The sequence below is a fragment of the Megascapheus bottae genome, chromosome 14, assembly GCF_031878675.1.
Source record: "Megascapheus bottae isolate mThoBot1 chromosome 14, mThoBot2.hap1, whole genome shotgun sequence".
Classification (NCBI taxonomy): Eukaryota; Metazoa; Chordata; class Mammalia; order Rodentia; family Geomyidae; genus Megascapheus; species Megascapheus bottae.
The window spans coordinates 15352166-15368271 of record NC_143522.1 but is presented as its reverse complement, the minus strand read 5'-3'; the positions used below and the strand labels follow the sequence as shown (position 1 = coordinate 15368271).

Genomic DNA, 16106 nt, shown 5'->3' with positions numbered 1-16106 from the left:
CTATCAGGAGTGTGCATATGAGTAATTGGAGACATTAGAATACTATTTCTGTTGATACATACATACATATCATATATGTATGATGTGAGACCTATAACAGTTAACTTTCTAATATTGACAAAACAATAACTAAAAAGGAAAAAAAAAAACAAATTGTCTGCTGAAAGACACAGTTTGTGTTCCCTCAGGGTTCCCGTGGGCTAAATCTTCTTCTCATATACATCTCTCTTTTCCTTTGAGGAAGAGACAGAGAAAGACAAAGATTGTGTTTGTTCTCCTTTCTCTGTGAGCTAAGAAGGGTTTAATATTTGCTTTCTGCTTTGGTTTTCTGCTTTTGGTTTAAATTTTTCATCCAGTCTGCTGTTTCTTTAGACAAGGCAGCAATGTTCCTTGTTGTTTTTTGCTACAAGGGATCACTTGGGTTTTCTTGAAGTGGGAAGGGTGGTGTGGGGTGGGAAGGTGAGGGGGCAGGGGTCTGCCAATCCCTGTCGGCTGCTCAGTACTCTCTGTTCTCAAGGCTGTTTGCTATGCGGGCCGCAGGCTTTGGGCCTTTGAAGGGTTGAATACCATCTTTTGATTTACCATGGCTGATGATGGGAGAAAACTCAAGAATATACACACACAAAATGATCCAGCCAAAGAGGAAAACAAAAACCTAAAATAAACACACACACACACACAACACACACACAACACAAATAAAAGAAACCCAAGAGACACATTGACAAAGAGAAATCAAATGAGGTTGGACAAGTAAAAGGAAATAGTGTTGGAAAGCTGCAAACTGGAAAAGAAAATAAAAGACATAACTGAACAAGCCACTGCTCAAAACAGTCCTCTGTATACCAGAGATTTTAGAATGACAGCATAGATATTTGAAATGTAGGACCAGTTTACCTCGCAGCAGGTAAGGCTAGTAGAGATTCACAAGCTCAGCTTCCTACAGGGTCATCTAGAGACTTATGTGGTCTGGAATATGGTACATCTCTCCATCAGGTCATCTCCAGGCTTCTAACAAGCCATTCCATTCCCTATAAAGGAGTTCTGTACCCAAACATATTCTGTATACCCACATGAAGGTATTTGCGTAGAAAGTTCGGACTTTGTAAATATTGTGAAATGGGTAAGCACAAACAGAAATGTTTTGCTTGCTTACTTGTTTGTCTGTAAAAATCTCAGAAGGCCCACACTTTCAATAGATCAGCTTGAACCCAGGAAAGAGGGTCAAGAACAGAAAAGAAGGTGAGGGCATAAAGACAGAATTTCAAATGAATCCACTCTAAAAAAGAACAGATCTTGTCCCAAGTAAAACCACACATTTACAACTATAATAATTTGTCCTGAAGCAATTGTTGAATAATAGTATAAAGCACAATTTTTCCAAAAGGGGCTGGAGAGAGGTAGGCAACAATATTAGGAAGGAAATTAGGAATATTTGCCAGGAGGGGACATTCTTCTTTCATATGTCAGAGATATTAACCATAGGCAATTACTTTTCCAATGGGACAATGGGAATCATCTCAAAATGTTCTCAAAATGTGAGTGGCATCAGGGCCATCACAAACTCTCCTGTGAATGGTCCCTGTGGACCCAGGCTTCCTGCCTCAGGCTGCCTGCTTAGTTTAGTGCATCCTCCGATTTTGCCTCAACTCCCAGCCCTGCCCCTACCCTCAGCTTGACTGTTTTGAGTGGTGACAAAAGAGCTGGACTTGATGAAATATGACTGATCAAAAGATGGACCAAGGTAGTGTGTTTTACACAAAGCTAAACGATTCCAAGAAACCAAGAAAGGAAACTTAGAAAACAAATAATTCAGTTAAGAAAACAACCAAAATCAAAACCAGAACCAAACCAAAAAGAAAAGAACAAACCACTGTCAGAAACCAGAAATGGACATCAAAACCTCATGCAGAAATAAGGAGGTTATTTGTTGTTGGGTTTTCATCCTTGGTAGATTAAACAAGAGGTGAGTAGTTAACTTTCAAGAAAACAAAACAAAGAATCCAGTCAAACCAATAAAAATCAGAAAGGAAAGGGAAGACAAGCCCAAACAGATTGGGGCAGAAGGACCTTCATACGATACCTAAGTTAACCATGAGCTTGACGCGACCCCCATCCAGCTCCAGGCGTAGGGTGTCCGCCGAGTCCTTGGAAGTCGTGGCCATCAGCAGTCCATAAGCTCGCTGGGACATGAAGCGGAAGGACACGTCCTCTGCCTCCGTGTGCATTACCATGGGCATCACGATCTTCATGTACATGCTGCCATCGTAGCTCAGGATGGATGCCTCTGCCATGGGAAAAAAAAAAACATATGGGGGACCATGTAAGAAGGAAGGCTGTCGTGGTGACAAATACTGCCTTGTGACTTCTGCTTCAGCCATCAGAAATGACCTTGAACACTTTTGCAAAGACACTGGTGCTTGGTGAGGGGGGAGGGTGTGCTCTTATTTCTGGAGGGTATCTAAGTAAATAATGAAGTCATCTTGCCAAAGTAAAAAGCACATCCACAAATACTAGTCGTCGTCATTTGATAGGCTGCAGCTAGAACCGGTGTGCAAGAAAAAGCACCTATCAGGATCCCTGTATTTCCATCAGTATTGTAATAGACCATCCAACATCTGGCCAGAAACCGAGACCAGGGGAAAGCAGCAAGCTGGTACTTGTCACATCTGGCCTGGCCAAGCATGGTGAGGGAGATCAGCTCACTCATAGAAGACTGGTCTGACTGGAACTTCTCTTAAAACAACAACAAGGGGGCCCAGGTTTGGTATCTTAGGAGGGCTGACATCTGAAGATCATGCTTTTGAAATCAGCCCAAGCACTCTTATCTCCACAAACTATGAAAAAACAAAAAGCCCAAAGTGGATCTGTGGCTCAAGTGGTAGACTGCTAAGCTAACCTAAAGCACAAAAGCACAGAGACAGAGGTTTAGAGACCAGAAAAAATGGGGGTGGGCAAGAGGAAGGAAACCCACCATACGCTGTCTCAGTGCTATAAAGCAGACTTGCTCCTACTTAAAATCAGTAAAACCAGATGTGATGATGAGCGACGATACCATCCTCAAATGACACAAAAGCGATTTTAACCCATCCTATCCAATACCAAATCCAAGGACTATTTGACAGCACATGACACTCTAGATGTACGTTTGTTCAGTCATCCATCAGCACATACCTTCAGAGAACACAGGAAGCCATACTCTCACGGGGCTCAATATCTGACACTGATTAGGTTCTTTAGTAAGTAATTGCTGTTGTCAAACAGTTGCTACTTACATGTTCTATAGTGAAACTGACAGAAAAGACCCCATTTGGGGAGGAGACAGAACATATAGAAGTAACTGTATTGTTTTCTGGGCTATGAGTCATATGTTTTAAATGCATGTTGAATAACAGATATATAAATTATAGTCACAACATATATTGTTTAGAGAGACATCTTGTGGTACATATACACAATGGAATTCTATGCTGCCATCAGAAAGAATGACATTGCCCCATTCATAAGGAAATGTAAATACTTGGAAAAAAATCATTAAGTGAAGTAAGCCAGACCCAAAGGAACATAGGCTCATTGGTTTCCCTCATTTGTAATAATTAGTACACATCTAGGACTCTCCCAACAGAGGATTACAGTACTCCAAAACCTAGGTACATAAAGTCATATAGGATGAAACTAAATGAAAGGATCTCTAGGATATGGAAACAAGAACTTCACCTTGTGTGATTATTGTACTTAATGTACTGTTATTTCTCTTCTCTTTTTTGCCCTAATGGTTAATCTCATGTTGTTACTACATCTGAATTTGTTAACTGGTATATTATATATACGTTTATTTGAAATAGGAAAGGGAAGGGGGAATAAACAAGATGATTGGGAGAGGTGGAGGGAGGGAAGCAATGACAAAAACATGAAAAAGGGAGCCGGGGAGTTTGGCCTAGTGGTAGAGTGCTTGCCTAGCATGCATGAAGACTCAGGTTCGATTCCTCGGTACCACATACATAAAAAAAAAAAGCTGGAAGTGGTGCTGAGGCTCAAGTGGTAGAGTGCTAAGCCTTGAGAAAGTCCAAGGACAGTGCTCAGGCCCTGAGCCCAAGCCCAGGACTGGCAAAAAAAAAAAAAACCATGAAAAGGGGTATCAATATGTGAGAAGTAATGCACCTACTACCTTACAAATGTAACTATAACCCCTGTATGCATTATCCCGAAATAAAATTCTAAAAAAAGAAAAAAAAATCTGACATCTTTTTAAGGAGGTGACATAAAAAGGGACTCCCAATATGTTTATGGAGCTTTTTTTTTTTAAAAAAAAAATTAGGCTCATTATTTACCATCTCTGATTCTGTTTGTATCTTCCTGTGGATTCAAATTACCATCTAGTATCATTTTCTCTTCCCAAAGAAATGATTCACTTGAATTTTAATTATCAAATACAAGACAATTCTATGTGGTATAGGCACAACAACATAATTTTATATATTGTTTTATGCATTTCTTTTTAAATCAGTTAAAAAGAGAAAGAAAATGACATATGTAATTATACTGTCTTTTATGGTTACCTACATAATTACCTTTATTGGAACTCTTTATATTTTTTCTCCTCCCCTCCCCCCACACACATAAATTAACATCTGCTGTCTCTGTCAGCATAAAGAAAATCTTCAAGTAGTTCTTATATGGTAAGTGTGTTAGCACGCATTCTCTGCTTTTGTTTATCTGAGGATGTCTAATTGACCTTCATTTTGAAAGACAGCTTCTCTGGTTATATTCTTCTGAGCTGACAGTTCTTCTTTCAACACTCAGTGTGCCATCTTATAGCCTTTAACCTCCACTTTTCCTGAAGAAATGTCGACTGTTAATCTCACTGTGATGCTCTTGTATATGTGTATGTGTGGTGTGTGTGTGTGTGTGTGTGTGTGTGTGTGTGTGTGTGTGTGTGTGTATGTGTGTGTGTGTTCCTTTGAAGCTTTCAAAAAATTATCTTTATCTTTGCTTTTTTTTTGCCATTTATAGTATCATTGTTTATAAAGTACAAGTCAAAGATAAAATTCTCTTTGCAATTTTCCTTCTTAGAATTCATCTATTTTTTTCAATGTGTAGTTTATTATTTTTAAATCAAATTTGTATGTCTGTAGGCATCATCTCAGTGTTTCTTCTCTTCTCACTCTTTCACTCTCCTTTTTCCGTTATACTTATGTGGGGACATTTAATGGTGCCTTGTATTTTTCTGAAGTTGTTTATCGTAATTTTTCTTCTATTCAGATTGTATAATCTCCTCTGATTTATCCTCAAATTAATTCTTTCTTCTGAAAATTCAAATCCACTGCTAAAACCTTCTAGAAAATTTTTCACTTAGATTAACTTTACTAATTCCAAAATTTCCTCTTGGAGATTTGTAGATGAGTCATTATTACAATACCATATTGTTATGAGTTGTTATTATTTAATGAGCATGGTTTTTATAGTTGTACTAAGGTTTGACCTCAGGCCTCACACATACTAGGTAAATGCTCTACCACTTGAGTCATATCTGCAGGACTCCTTTTGTTTATTTTTCGGATAAAGTTGCAGGCTTTTGCCTGGGGCTGTCCTCTACTTCCCACCTAGCTGGGATTACAGGCATGTACAATCATGCCCAACTTGCTTTTTGATATGTCTCAATTTATTTTCTCTGTGACCTACGTGACCTCGAACCATGACCCTCCTTTGCTACCTCTTAAGAAGCTGGAATCACAGGCATGTACAATACACTCAGTCCTTAAGATGGACTCCTGAACTAGGTGTAGTGACTGCTGATGCAAAACATTTAACAAAGCTTCAGAAATAAGTATACATGCCCATGTAGCGAAAATGAAGGTTATAAGCAACTTTGATTAATCTCTTTAATTCTCTCCATTTCATTTTCATGTTTTTTTGTTTTTCTCTCTTTCAAGTACTCAGCATAAAATGTCCAATAACCTCACAAGATTGAGCTACTAAACTGTACGTGATAAAAGACAACAAAGCTATAAACAATTAGAGATATGAATCGCTACACTTGCCTTTTATTTTTAACATTGGCTATCACTAGTATTTTTGCTCAGGCTAGATTTATACTGAAATCTTCCTATTTTGAATTCCCTCTTAGCTGGGGTTACAGGCATGAACTATTATATCAGCCCTCATATAATTCTTTAAATATAGTTTTCTGAACACACATATATGTAACAGCTACTTACTTTATAGTTTTTGGCAGTGAAGTCCAATATAGAGGGCCACTAAAAGACGATTTCTATTGCCCACAGTTATCTCTGTATATGGTTTGTACAACTTATCAGCTTTAGTTGAAAACTAGATACTTTAGATAGCACATTGTCACAAGTTTAGATGTTGATTCTACCAACAATAGGTATATTTCTTATTCATGTTTTTGTTTGCTTAGTTGGTTGGTACCAGTGCTAGAGCTTGAACTTCAGGCTTTCTTTTCTCATCCTTTCTTTCTTGGGCTGGTGCTGTACCAACTGGGCCACAACTACATTTCCAGCTTTTTGTTAGTTAATTGGAGATTAGAGTCTCATGGACTGGGACTGCCTGAGTTGGCTTTGAGCAATGATCCTGAGACCTCAACCTGGTGGGTAAGTAGGATTAGAGGCATAGGCCAATGGCTTTGTTTGTGGGTTTGTCTCTGTTTGGACATTTCCCAACGTTTGGCTATTTTGCCCTTCCTAGGTATTACCCTGAATCAGTATAAGCCATTTACTAGTAAGATCATTTGCTCAGGCTTCCTTAGGGAGTTCCTTTTTTACCCTTTGTCTGTTCAATATGTGCAGTGAGGAGCCTGTTTCGAAGCAGTCACCTATTTAGCCATAGAGCAGTAGCTTCAAAATTGTTCCTCTGTAGCTAAAGCTTTGAAAATAAGTTCAGTCTTTTAGATCGCCAAGGGCAAGTACAGTTTTATTTTTATGCCTGGTCTCCAAGGGTAGTACCTGGATAAGAATAACTTTTTGTTTAGCCAGTGTTGGTGGAAAACTCATTCTTAAGTCCCTGGAGAGAATATAATTAAACCCTTCCTGATAGATCTGTGTATGGCTTGAGAATGACTTCAAATGTGACCATATTCTACTCTAATTACCACCAAACATGCATAAATGCCCCCAAAAGCTGTGTCATGCCTTACATCAAATTGCCCCTGAAAGTATGCACAGCTTTCTATAACCAGCTGGACAAGCGTGAGCCTAATAAGTCCCTCTTGTCTTTGTCTTCCCTTGTTCTCTGCATTTGATTCCTTGTACTGATTCTTTGCTGGCCATTTTGCTTTACAGCTTCTAGCATCACAGGATTCCTGGCATGAGCAAGCTAGGTCAGGAAGATAAATGGATAATTTTTGTCTTTCTACAACATCACAATTTACTGAACAACAGCAAATTCACATGCTAAGTAAATCTTGTCTATGTGAATTCCCCAAGTAAGACTGAGGTCATTTGACAAGCCAGGGCAATTAAAATCACAGGTCCTTTATTTTAGTCTTAACTCATAATATTAACTCCCAGATCACACAGTACACTTTGCAATATTGAGGTTCTATGATGGCTAGGAAGAGTTAAACTGATTCAAGGTTCTAGCAGGCGTGGCCTATGAGCAAGTGTAAAACAGTGGATATACATGCAAACTCAATCACCAAAGGTGTCAGATACTAGCCAGGAATGCAGTCACAGTTGTTGAGTCCAGTGGTATCTGCAGGCAGTATCCATCGGGGGTATGATGCTGGCTCAGGGGGCAGAGCTGGTTTCACATAGAGCTGACTCTGGGCATGCAGACAATTGTCAGGTTTACTGGACATGAATGGGGGGCAGCGTGAGTGAGGGATCAAGCTGAATGGAAGTCTCAAGGGCAGCTTCAGAAATTCATCACCTGACCATTCCTGAGGCAAACGCTGGGTAGTCTGATGGAGACGTTGCATATAGCCTAGGCCTGATGTCCTCCATTAGCTCATAGGCCTGATATGTCTGACATGCTTTAATGTATTTGCTGATGTAATGTGTTTACTGGCACTCATAAAGCATTATCAATGTGTGCCTCATGCTGTGATGACAGATGGTGGCTGCTGACTTGCATCAACAACATGCAAAATCCTTCTGGTTTCAGCACTTGTAACCCAAAGTGGAATGGCTTAGGGTGAAACGATTACTCTACACACTGCTGGGAGTGGGTCAAGGCTCCCCACGGCCTTACAGCTGCTGGTGCACACATCCTCAAGAAATCCAGCAAGGTCTCTGCCACTCTTCAATTGCCTTCTGCCTTTGAGTTGCTTGTAACCAAGATCTCATTCCCTTCAAACCATCTTCTCCATGAAAAAGAGTACTTAGCCATGCACTTGTTCAAGTTTTGTTTTAGACAATCAGTGTGGAGCTTTCCATTGCTGAGGCTGCAGCTACTCTGGGTAGGACTTCTGTTCACCAGATGAGAGAAGAAGAAGCAATGTCCCATTTTTCTCTGAGTAATCGTGTCATTGCAGGAGGAAGCAGGGAGGGACAAAGATGGTAGACTTTGAGCTTTTCAGCATAGAACCTCAGCCCTATGCATAAGCTAAGGCTTATACTATTGATTATCATGGCGATATTTAGCACCTATTTTAGCATTTTTTTCTTATTTTATGATTGTTTTCCTCGTACCTCAATGAATCATGGCTTCTTTCTACACTCCCATCTTAGGACCAGAGGGAAAATTCTACCCTTCTACTATCAGTCCAAGGCCCCCTGAAATAAAGGAAGGAGACTTGAATATTGATCCATGTGGTAGAAATGTATATGGAAGAAGTTCTCTGTGTAATTGTTGAGTGAAACAAACAATCCAAGGTGAAAGAGAATGAGTCTGCCTTGTCCATTTCTTTTATCTACATTATGCTTAAATTCCCAGCAAAATGGGACCCACTATTTCTAGTATACATTAGACTTGTCTCAAAGAATCTTGATTTCCTCAGTCATTTATTCTTATTCTTTTTTTTAAAGAAAAGTAAAATTAAGACTTTATTTTTCTTAAATAGTACATAGGCCCTTCCCCTCCTACACCCATAAAAGCTCATAACTGAAATTCCAACTATTCAGGAATCTCAGATCTGAAGAGATTGCAGTTCAAAGCTAGCCAAGGCCAAAAATTCCATGGGACTCTTATTTCTAATTACCAAAAAGCCACAAGTAGAGTTGTGGCTCAAGTGGTAGAATACTGCCCACTAGCAAAATAGCTCAGTGACGGTGCCCATCCCTGAGTTCAAGCCCCAGGTCACGAGGACACAGACCCACTCACGCCCACACACAAACACACTCTCATGAACCAGCACATACTTCATATTTTTAATCTACTAATTATGGACATATATACATAAAAAATCTTTGCCAACCCTACTACAAAGACCTAACCATCACTACTCTTAAAGGATCCTTATTTCCAGATATTTTTCTTTCTTTCTTTCTTTTTGCCAGTCTTGGGCCTTGAACTCAGGGTCTGGGCACTGTGTTTCTCAAGGCTAGCCCTCTACCACTTGAGCCATAGCACCATTTCTGACTTTTCTATGTATGTGGTACTCAGGAATTGAGCCTGGGTCTTCACACATTCACTCTACCAGTAGGTCAAACTCCCAGCCCCTATTTTCAGGTATTTTTCTAAACATTTAAGTGACTAGGATAATAAATAAATGAAATAGCTTTTGAAAAGATGTAAAATGCTCTACATGCCATTTCAGTTAAATTTTTTAATCCAATTAAAAAATTAAATAATCTTGCAATCAAGTATCATTTCCCCAGAGAACTAAGTGAAATTTACAAAAGATAATATTAAAATATGAGATGCTGTATTTAAACTTCACTTCTAAGTAGAAGCAATGAGAAATGAAAATATGCTTCTCTCATATTTTCTCTCATGTGTGAAGATTGCTTGTCATTTTGTTATGCTTGCCATGGGCAGAAAAGGGAATCATTTAAACTCTTCAGCCTCCCAAGAAGCATTTACTTTGATGATGATCACAGCATTGGCTCCTGGGAATTGAGATCCTACATTCTTGTGAGTAATCTGTGTTTGCCTGTAGGGGGCCTTGAGTTGCATGACATCAGTTGATGTAGACTTTTGGCCCATGATGCTGTAATTTATGGTAAACACCTGCTTTCTCTCTGGGGTTCTGGAGCAGCAGCAACTAAAACCAGTCAGGCAAGCATTGTGTGCGTGACTAACCTTCCATAAAAATGCTGGAACCCGGAGTTTGTGCCCTGGTTGGTGACAATTCACCTGTGTCTTCATGATAAGACATGACATTGCTGGAAAAATGAGACTTTTATATCTCCACTATGAGAGGACTATAGGATACTTATGGCTGCTATCTAATTTTTCTATAATTTAAAATAATTTTTAGGAGGTCGGGAGTTTGGCCTAATTGTACTGTGCTTGCCAAGCGTGCACAAAAACCCAGGTTTGAGTCCTCAGTATCACATACACAAAAAAAGCCAGAAGTGGCACTGCGGCTCAAGTGGCAGAGCACTGGCCTTGAGTAAAAGGTATTCAGGGACAGTGTCCAGGCCCTGAGTTCAAGCCCCAGAAAAAAAATAATGATAATTTTTTAAAGTGATGTACAGAGAGTTTACAGTTACACAAGACAAGTACTGACTAGACTTCTTTTCGAACAGTGACAGTCCTTCCCTTGTTTTCTCCCAGTTTTTTTTCCCTCTCCACTCCCTCCACCAGCAAGTTATATAGTTCATTTTCAACATAGTGTCTAGTTTCCCTGGCTGCCTTAGTTTACCCTTGGTCCCATCATTTCTGTGCTCTCTAATGTACAAGACCAAAGGTATAGAAATTTAAAAAATGACAAAAGGAAGAAACAGAACAACAATAAAACCCACCAAAAGTAAAATGATAAAAATGCTTGTTTCCATTTCTTGGAGTTCATTTTGATAAGCATCATTTTATATGATCATATGCACATAGCAATTGAACACTTGTGGTCCTCTACAAAGAAGATCCTTCTTTAGTCGACTGTGTGAATGTTAAGGGTACTCTTTGATTGATCATGTCCAAGCATAATTTTTGTCTTTTACTATCCATTGAGTTTAGTTGTAGATTTATAGGCCCATTCTAGTTATTATAAATGATGGAAACTATGCAACCTATGTTTCTCTGGGTCTGGTTCACGTAATATATTTTTTCTTTAACTTGTAATACAATAAACACACACTATACATAGGTTCTTTGCAACAGTTCTTTTTATTCATTTATTTTTTATGCTGTTCCTCGATCTTGAACTCAGGGCCTCAGCTCTTCCTTCCTTTGCTTTCTCATTCAAGTCTGGTACTCTATTACTTGAACCATGTCTCCAAGTCTGAGTTTTTTTCTGGTTAATTGAAGATACAAAGCTTCTTATATTTGCCTGCCTCTCTGAGTTGGTTTTGAATCAAACCTCAGATTTCCATCTTTGAGAAGCTAGGATTTATAAAGGGGAGTCACTAGCCCCTGGCTCCAACACCTCTTGAAACAGAATCAACTGGAATCAGAATATGAAGGATTTGAAACAGTGCTAGATACCACAGGCAACTCACACAGCACATAAAGTACAATGTATATCCTTTAGTGGATGTAGCTGAGTCAGAAAGAATTACTAGATGGAACCTCACAGCTCTGCATTGATACACAGCAGATTTCACAAACACTGAGTTAATTAACTGTCCCTTATATTGAAATCCTCATAATTTTGCAACTGTTAGAATGGATATGAATATTGGATTCTATGTAAGGTCTTGTGGCAGATGCATTAATCCCCTGGACAATACTTAATAGAAAATTCTTTCTGGGAAACTACATCATCTGCAGTTTCCATTTCTAATCATTAGATTTCCTCTGTCAATATTTAAGTGATATTTATCCAATACCCAGTTTTGGAATATATACAATGCATTTCCAGGCTCTCTGCTAGACCTGGGGGCCCAGGGTAATTACTGGATCAACCCAGTCCTTCCAGCTCAGGAATATAAATGACAAAGTGTTATTGTAGTACACTAGGGAGAAAAACAAAGAACAAAACCAAATAGTCATCAAAAGGATAATCATTTACTGCACATACATGAAAGAATGGCCGATCTCAAATGGGCTAATGTCAAGCCTCTAGTAAGATGGGTTAGCAAGAACTTGATTTCAAAGAGTAAGGCATCAGATAGTTTCATCCTGAAGTGATTTATGACCTTGAAGTATGCAACCATTATGTCCTAAACCTATGTGCTAAGGATGAATGGAGGGCCAGTGGTGGCTTGGGCTATGGTTATCACTCCCTAAGGTACTGGCATCTTGGGGTAGATAATGAGCAAAAGCCTGATGTTAGACTTAGCTTGCCAAAAGCTAGGGCAACAGAGTTGTAACTGTCTGGCGGGTGACTGGGATGCATCAGGCTCAGGATGCTGCTTCTGCAGACACCATGCAGAACTTGGCTCCAATTAAGCCATAAACATTTCTTCCTGTCAGGGCTCCATTTCCCTGCAAACAGAAAGCTGTTTTATAGGGCAGGCCAAGTGTATCATAAATTACATTCCCAGCCTACAGCTGACGAGTTTATATGTGTGCAGGGAACAAGATAGCTGGCTCCCTCCCTGCATACAGCTTGCCAAAACTGCACACGAGGCAGGCACACCAGGCTGAGATACTAAGTGTTAGAAATGAATGGGCCAGAAAGAGTATTAGAGTAGAGAAAGGAAGATAGGAGGTACATGACATTTGTCACCTCTGAAGGCTTTTTTCCAAGCTATCTTTATGATGCAGGGCCCCCCCGAGTTCAGTGCCCTGAAGTCAACCACTAATTGTACTGTGAACTACTAACAAGAAAAGAAATATCTGATGAGTAGGCGACAGCTACCTCCCAATGGAAAGTTCTCTTATTTTATTGTACCAACTTTGAAATATTTCTTTGAAATATTTCTTTTTCTATCACAGCCATCTCTGTGTTTTTTTAATTACTTTGGCTTTCTCCTTTTTTATTTATTTATAGGGAGAAGGTTTGAACTCGGAGCTTCGTACTTGCTAGGCAAGGTCTCTACCCTTTGAGCCAAATCCCCAGATTTTATTTCTGCATTAATTTATTTTTCAAATAGAGTTTTGATGCTTAGCCTCATCTCACCTCCAATCCTTCCACACCTACTTTCCATATAGTTGGGATTTCAGGTGAGAATTTCTGTGCTCAACGTATTCTTCGAGATACAGTCTTGCTAATCTTTTGTCTGGGTTAGCCTTAAGCCACAATTGTCGTGTCCACAGTGTGGTATAAACCGCCTCACTTTATTTTTTTATTTTTAGTTTTTTTTCTTAAAGTTGAACTATTGTTCACATTGTAAATCGAGCCAGATCATGTTACTTTTGAGTAAAGGTCTCTCATGAGGCCTTATACTTCTTACAACATAGTACTGATTCCTTGTACTAGATCACTGGTCCCCACTCCTCCTGCTGGCTTTTGCCATTGGCCCTTTGAATGTGCCCTGGCCACTCACTCTGTGTGGAATATTTTCTGTTCATCTACTTAGACTGAGCAAGGCTCAATCACCTTCCTTCCAACCAGAATGAATTCATCCAGTTTTCTCCAGGTCGACACACTCCCAGCCTCTGTCTGCTTTGAGATTTCTGTAATTTCTAAATTACTCCTCCTCCTTTGAGACTGTATTCCCAGTGGGCTACCTGGAATTAATTATTGCCCCTAGTGACTTCCATTTTATGTCCTTTCACAGGGAATGATTGCGAGGCGCTGGAAGCTCAGGCTAGTAAGCCTAGCTACTCAGAAGGCTTGAGATCTGACTCTGTCAGTTCAAAGCCAGCAGTCCACGGTTCAAAGTGTTAGAGCACTAGCTTTGAGCATAGTTTCTCAGTGACAGCACCCAGGCCCAGAGTTTAATCCCCGAGACAAACCAAAAAAGAGAAAAGAATGATTTGATCAAATAGCCTCAGATTTGGTCTCATCAGTTTTTGGGGTTTTTTAAATTGTGATGAATAGAAGGGTTCCATTATATTCACCAGATAAAAGGTGCATAACTTCACAAACATTGATACCCTTTCTTATGACATGGTCTCTATTTCCCTCCCACCCTCCCCCGGCTTATCTTGATTTCCCCCCTTCCCCATCCAATTTCAAAGAACTAATTAAGCACATATAAAATATATCAGATAACATGGTGAAATATTGTAACAATATGAGATAACCAAGGGATGGCAAAAGAGATGAGAGATAACATAGTACATTAAGCACAACAATCACGCATTATATGGCTTTTGTTTCCTTATCCTGGAGGTCCTTACATTTAGTGTCATACTATTTGGCCTAATGTCTCTAGATTTTGTTCTATTGTAAATCTGTGCTAGGAGAGCCCAAGGCTTCTACTGATTATGACAAATGAGGGAGACTATGGGCCGATGTTCCTTTGAGTTTGGATTACTTCACTTAATATGATTTTTTCTAAGTCTTTCCATTTCCTAACAAATGAGGCAATGTCATTCTTTCTGACAGCAGCATAGAATTCCATTGTGTATAAATACCACATCTTGTTGATCCACTCATCAAATGAAGGACATCTGGGTTGGTTCCATATCTTTGCTATGGTAAATAGTGCTGCAATGAACATCACTGTGCTAGTGGATTTGGTATGTCCTTGTTTCTGGACAGCTGGGTAAATGCCAAGTAGTGGAATTGCTGGGTCATAGGGGAGCTCTATGTTTAGCCTTTTGAGGAACTGCCATACTGCTTTCCATAGTGGTTGACTGAGTTTGCACTCCCACCAACAGTGTAGTAGTGATCCCTCCTGGCCGCATCCCCTCCAGCATCTGTTGTTGTTAGTTTTCCTGATCCTGGCCATTCTAACTGGAGTGAGGTGGAGTCTTAGCGTTGTTTTGATTTGCATTTCTTTTATGACCAGAGATGATGAGCATTTCTTCATGTGTCTATAGGCCATTTTATTTCTTCTTCAGAGAAGACTCTCTTTAAGTCTTTGGCCCATTTTTTAATGGGATGGTTGTTACTTTGGAGATTAGTTTTGGAGTGATTCAATTTTTTGAGCTGTTGATATATTTTAGATATGAGGCCTTTGTCTGTTGTATGGTTAGTGAAGATCTTCACTATCCTTGGATTTTTCTCAAGGCTAGTGCTCTACCACTTGAGCCACACACCACTTCCAGGATTCTATGTTTGCAGTACCGAGGAATCGAACCCCAGTTGTTGTGCTTGCTAGACATGCACTCTACCACTAGGCTAAACTCCCAGCCTCATCAGTGTTTTGTTTTGTTTTCCACAATTAAAATAAAATAAAATAAAATCTTTTGGGGGCAGGAATATTATGAAAATTACATTATGCCCTCTCAGGGCATGGCATCAAGCACTCACTTCACAATATTTAGATGTCTTCTCCTGGTGATATTTTGATCATTCACTTAGTGTTACACCGGTCCCTACTCTTAAATTATGGACTCTTCCTCTGCTAGGGAGTCTGTTGGAGAAGATACTCCGATATCATATGAACCTTGTTTCTCCTCAATTTTTCACATACTAATTTTATCCCCATCAATAGATTTTTATCTGCAACATGTACTACTTCGAAGGCAGCCTAATGGTTAGGCTCTTTCCATTTTTCCTAAATAACACTTACTAATTGGAACTCTATTGTGTCATTCATTTGTAACTTTCTCTGCCAGTACTTTCATTTTTGGCATAGATGCAGTTCTATAAGTATACATAACAGTAGTATAATTAACATTTACTCAGGCTAGATATAAGGCATACCACTTAGAAGCCTGTTGACTAGACAAATCATTGCAATCTTTGAGTCTCAGTTTCTGCCCTGGAAAAAAATAAGAAAATATTATCACAGGGCTCCTTTGGTTTCTGGATACCTAACTCCTCCCTCATTGATTCATTCATTCATTCATTCATTCATTCAGGCACATGGGTAGGGGACAGTGTAGCAAATGAGACAGACCACATACATGACTCTAATCTCCTCAAACCCAGTCTTATCATATATTAAATCCAATGAGGCTCCTGAATGGCAAATCTATTCTTATGACTGATAATTGCAGAATTCCCTAGTTAAGCCCTTATTGCTTTTGCAGATTGAAAAGGT

The 16106-nt window shown here is 39.4% G+C and overlaps 1 protein-coding gene across 16 annotated transcripts in view; it reads right to left on the bottom strand.

Annotated features, from left to right (window-relative positions):
• Window positions 1–16106, bottom strand: part of Nrxn3 (neurexin 3) — a 1458248-nt gene that overhangs the window by 892199 nt on the left and 549943 nt on the right. For all 16 annotated transcript variants that reach the window (XM_090344617.1, XM_090344623.1, XM_090344627.1 and 13 more), the window contains exon 9: window positions 2084–2287. In XM_090344617.1, coding sequence (XP_090200743.1) covers window positions 2084–2287 — 204 coding nt within the window. The remainder of the gene's footprint in view (window positions 1–2083; window positions 2288–16106) is intronic.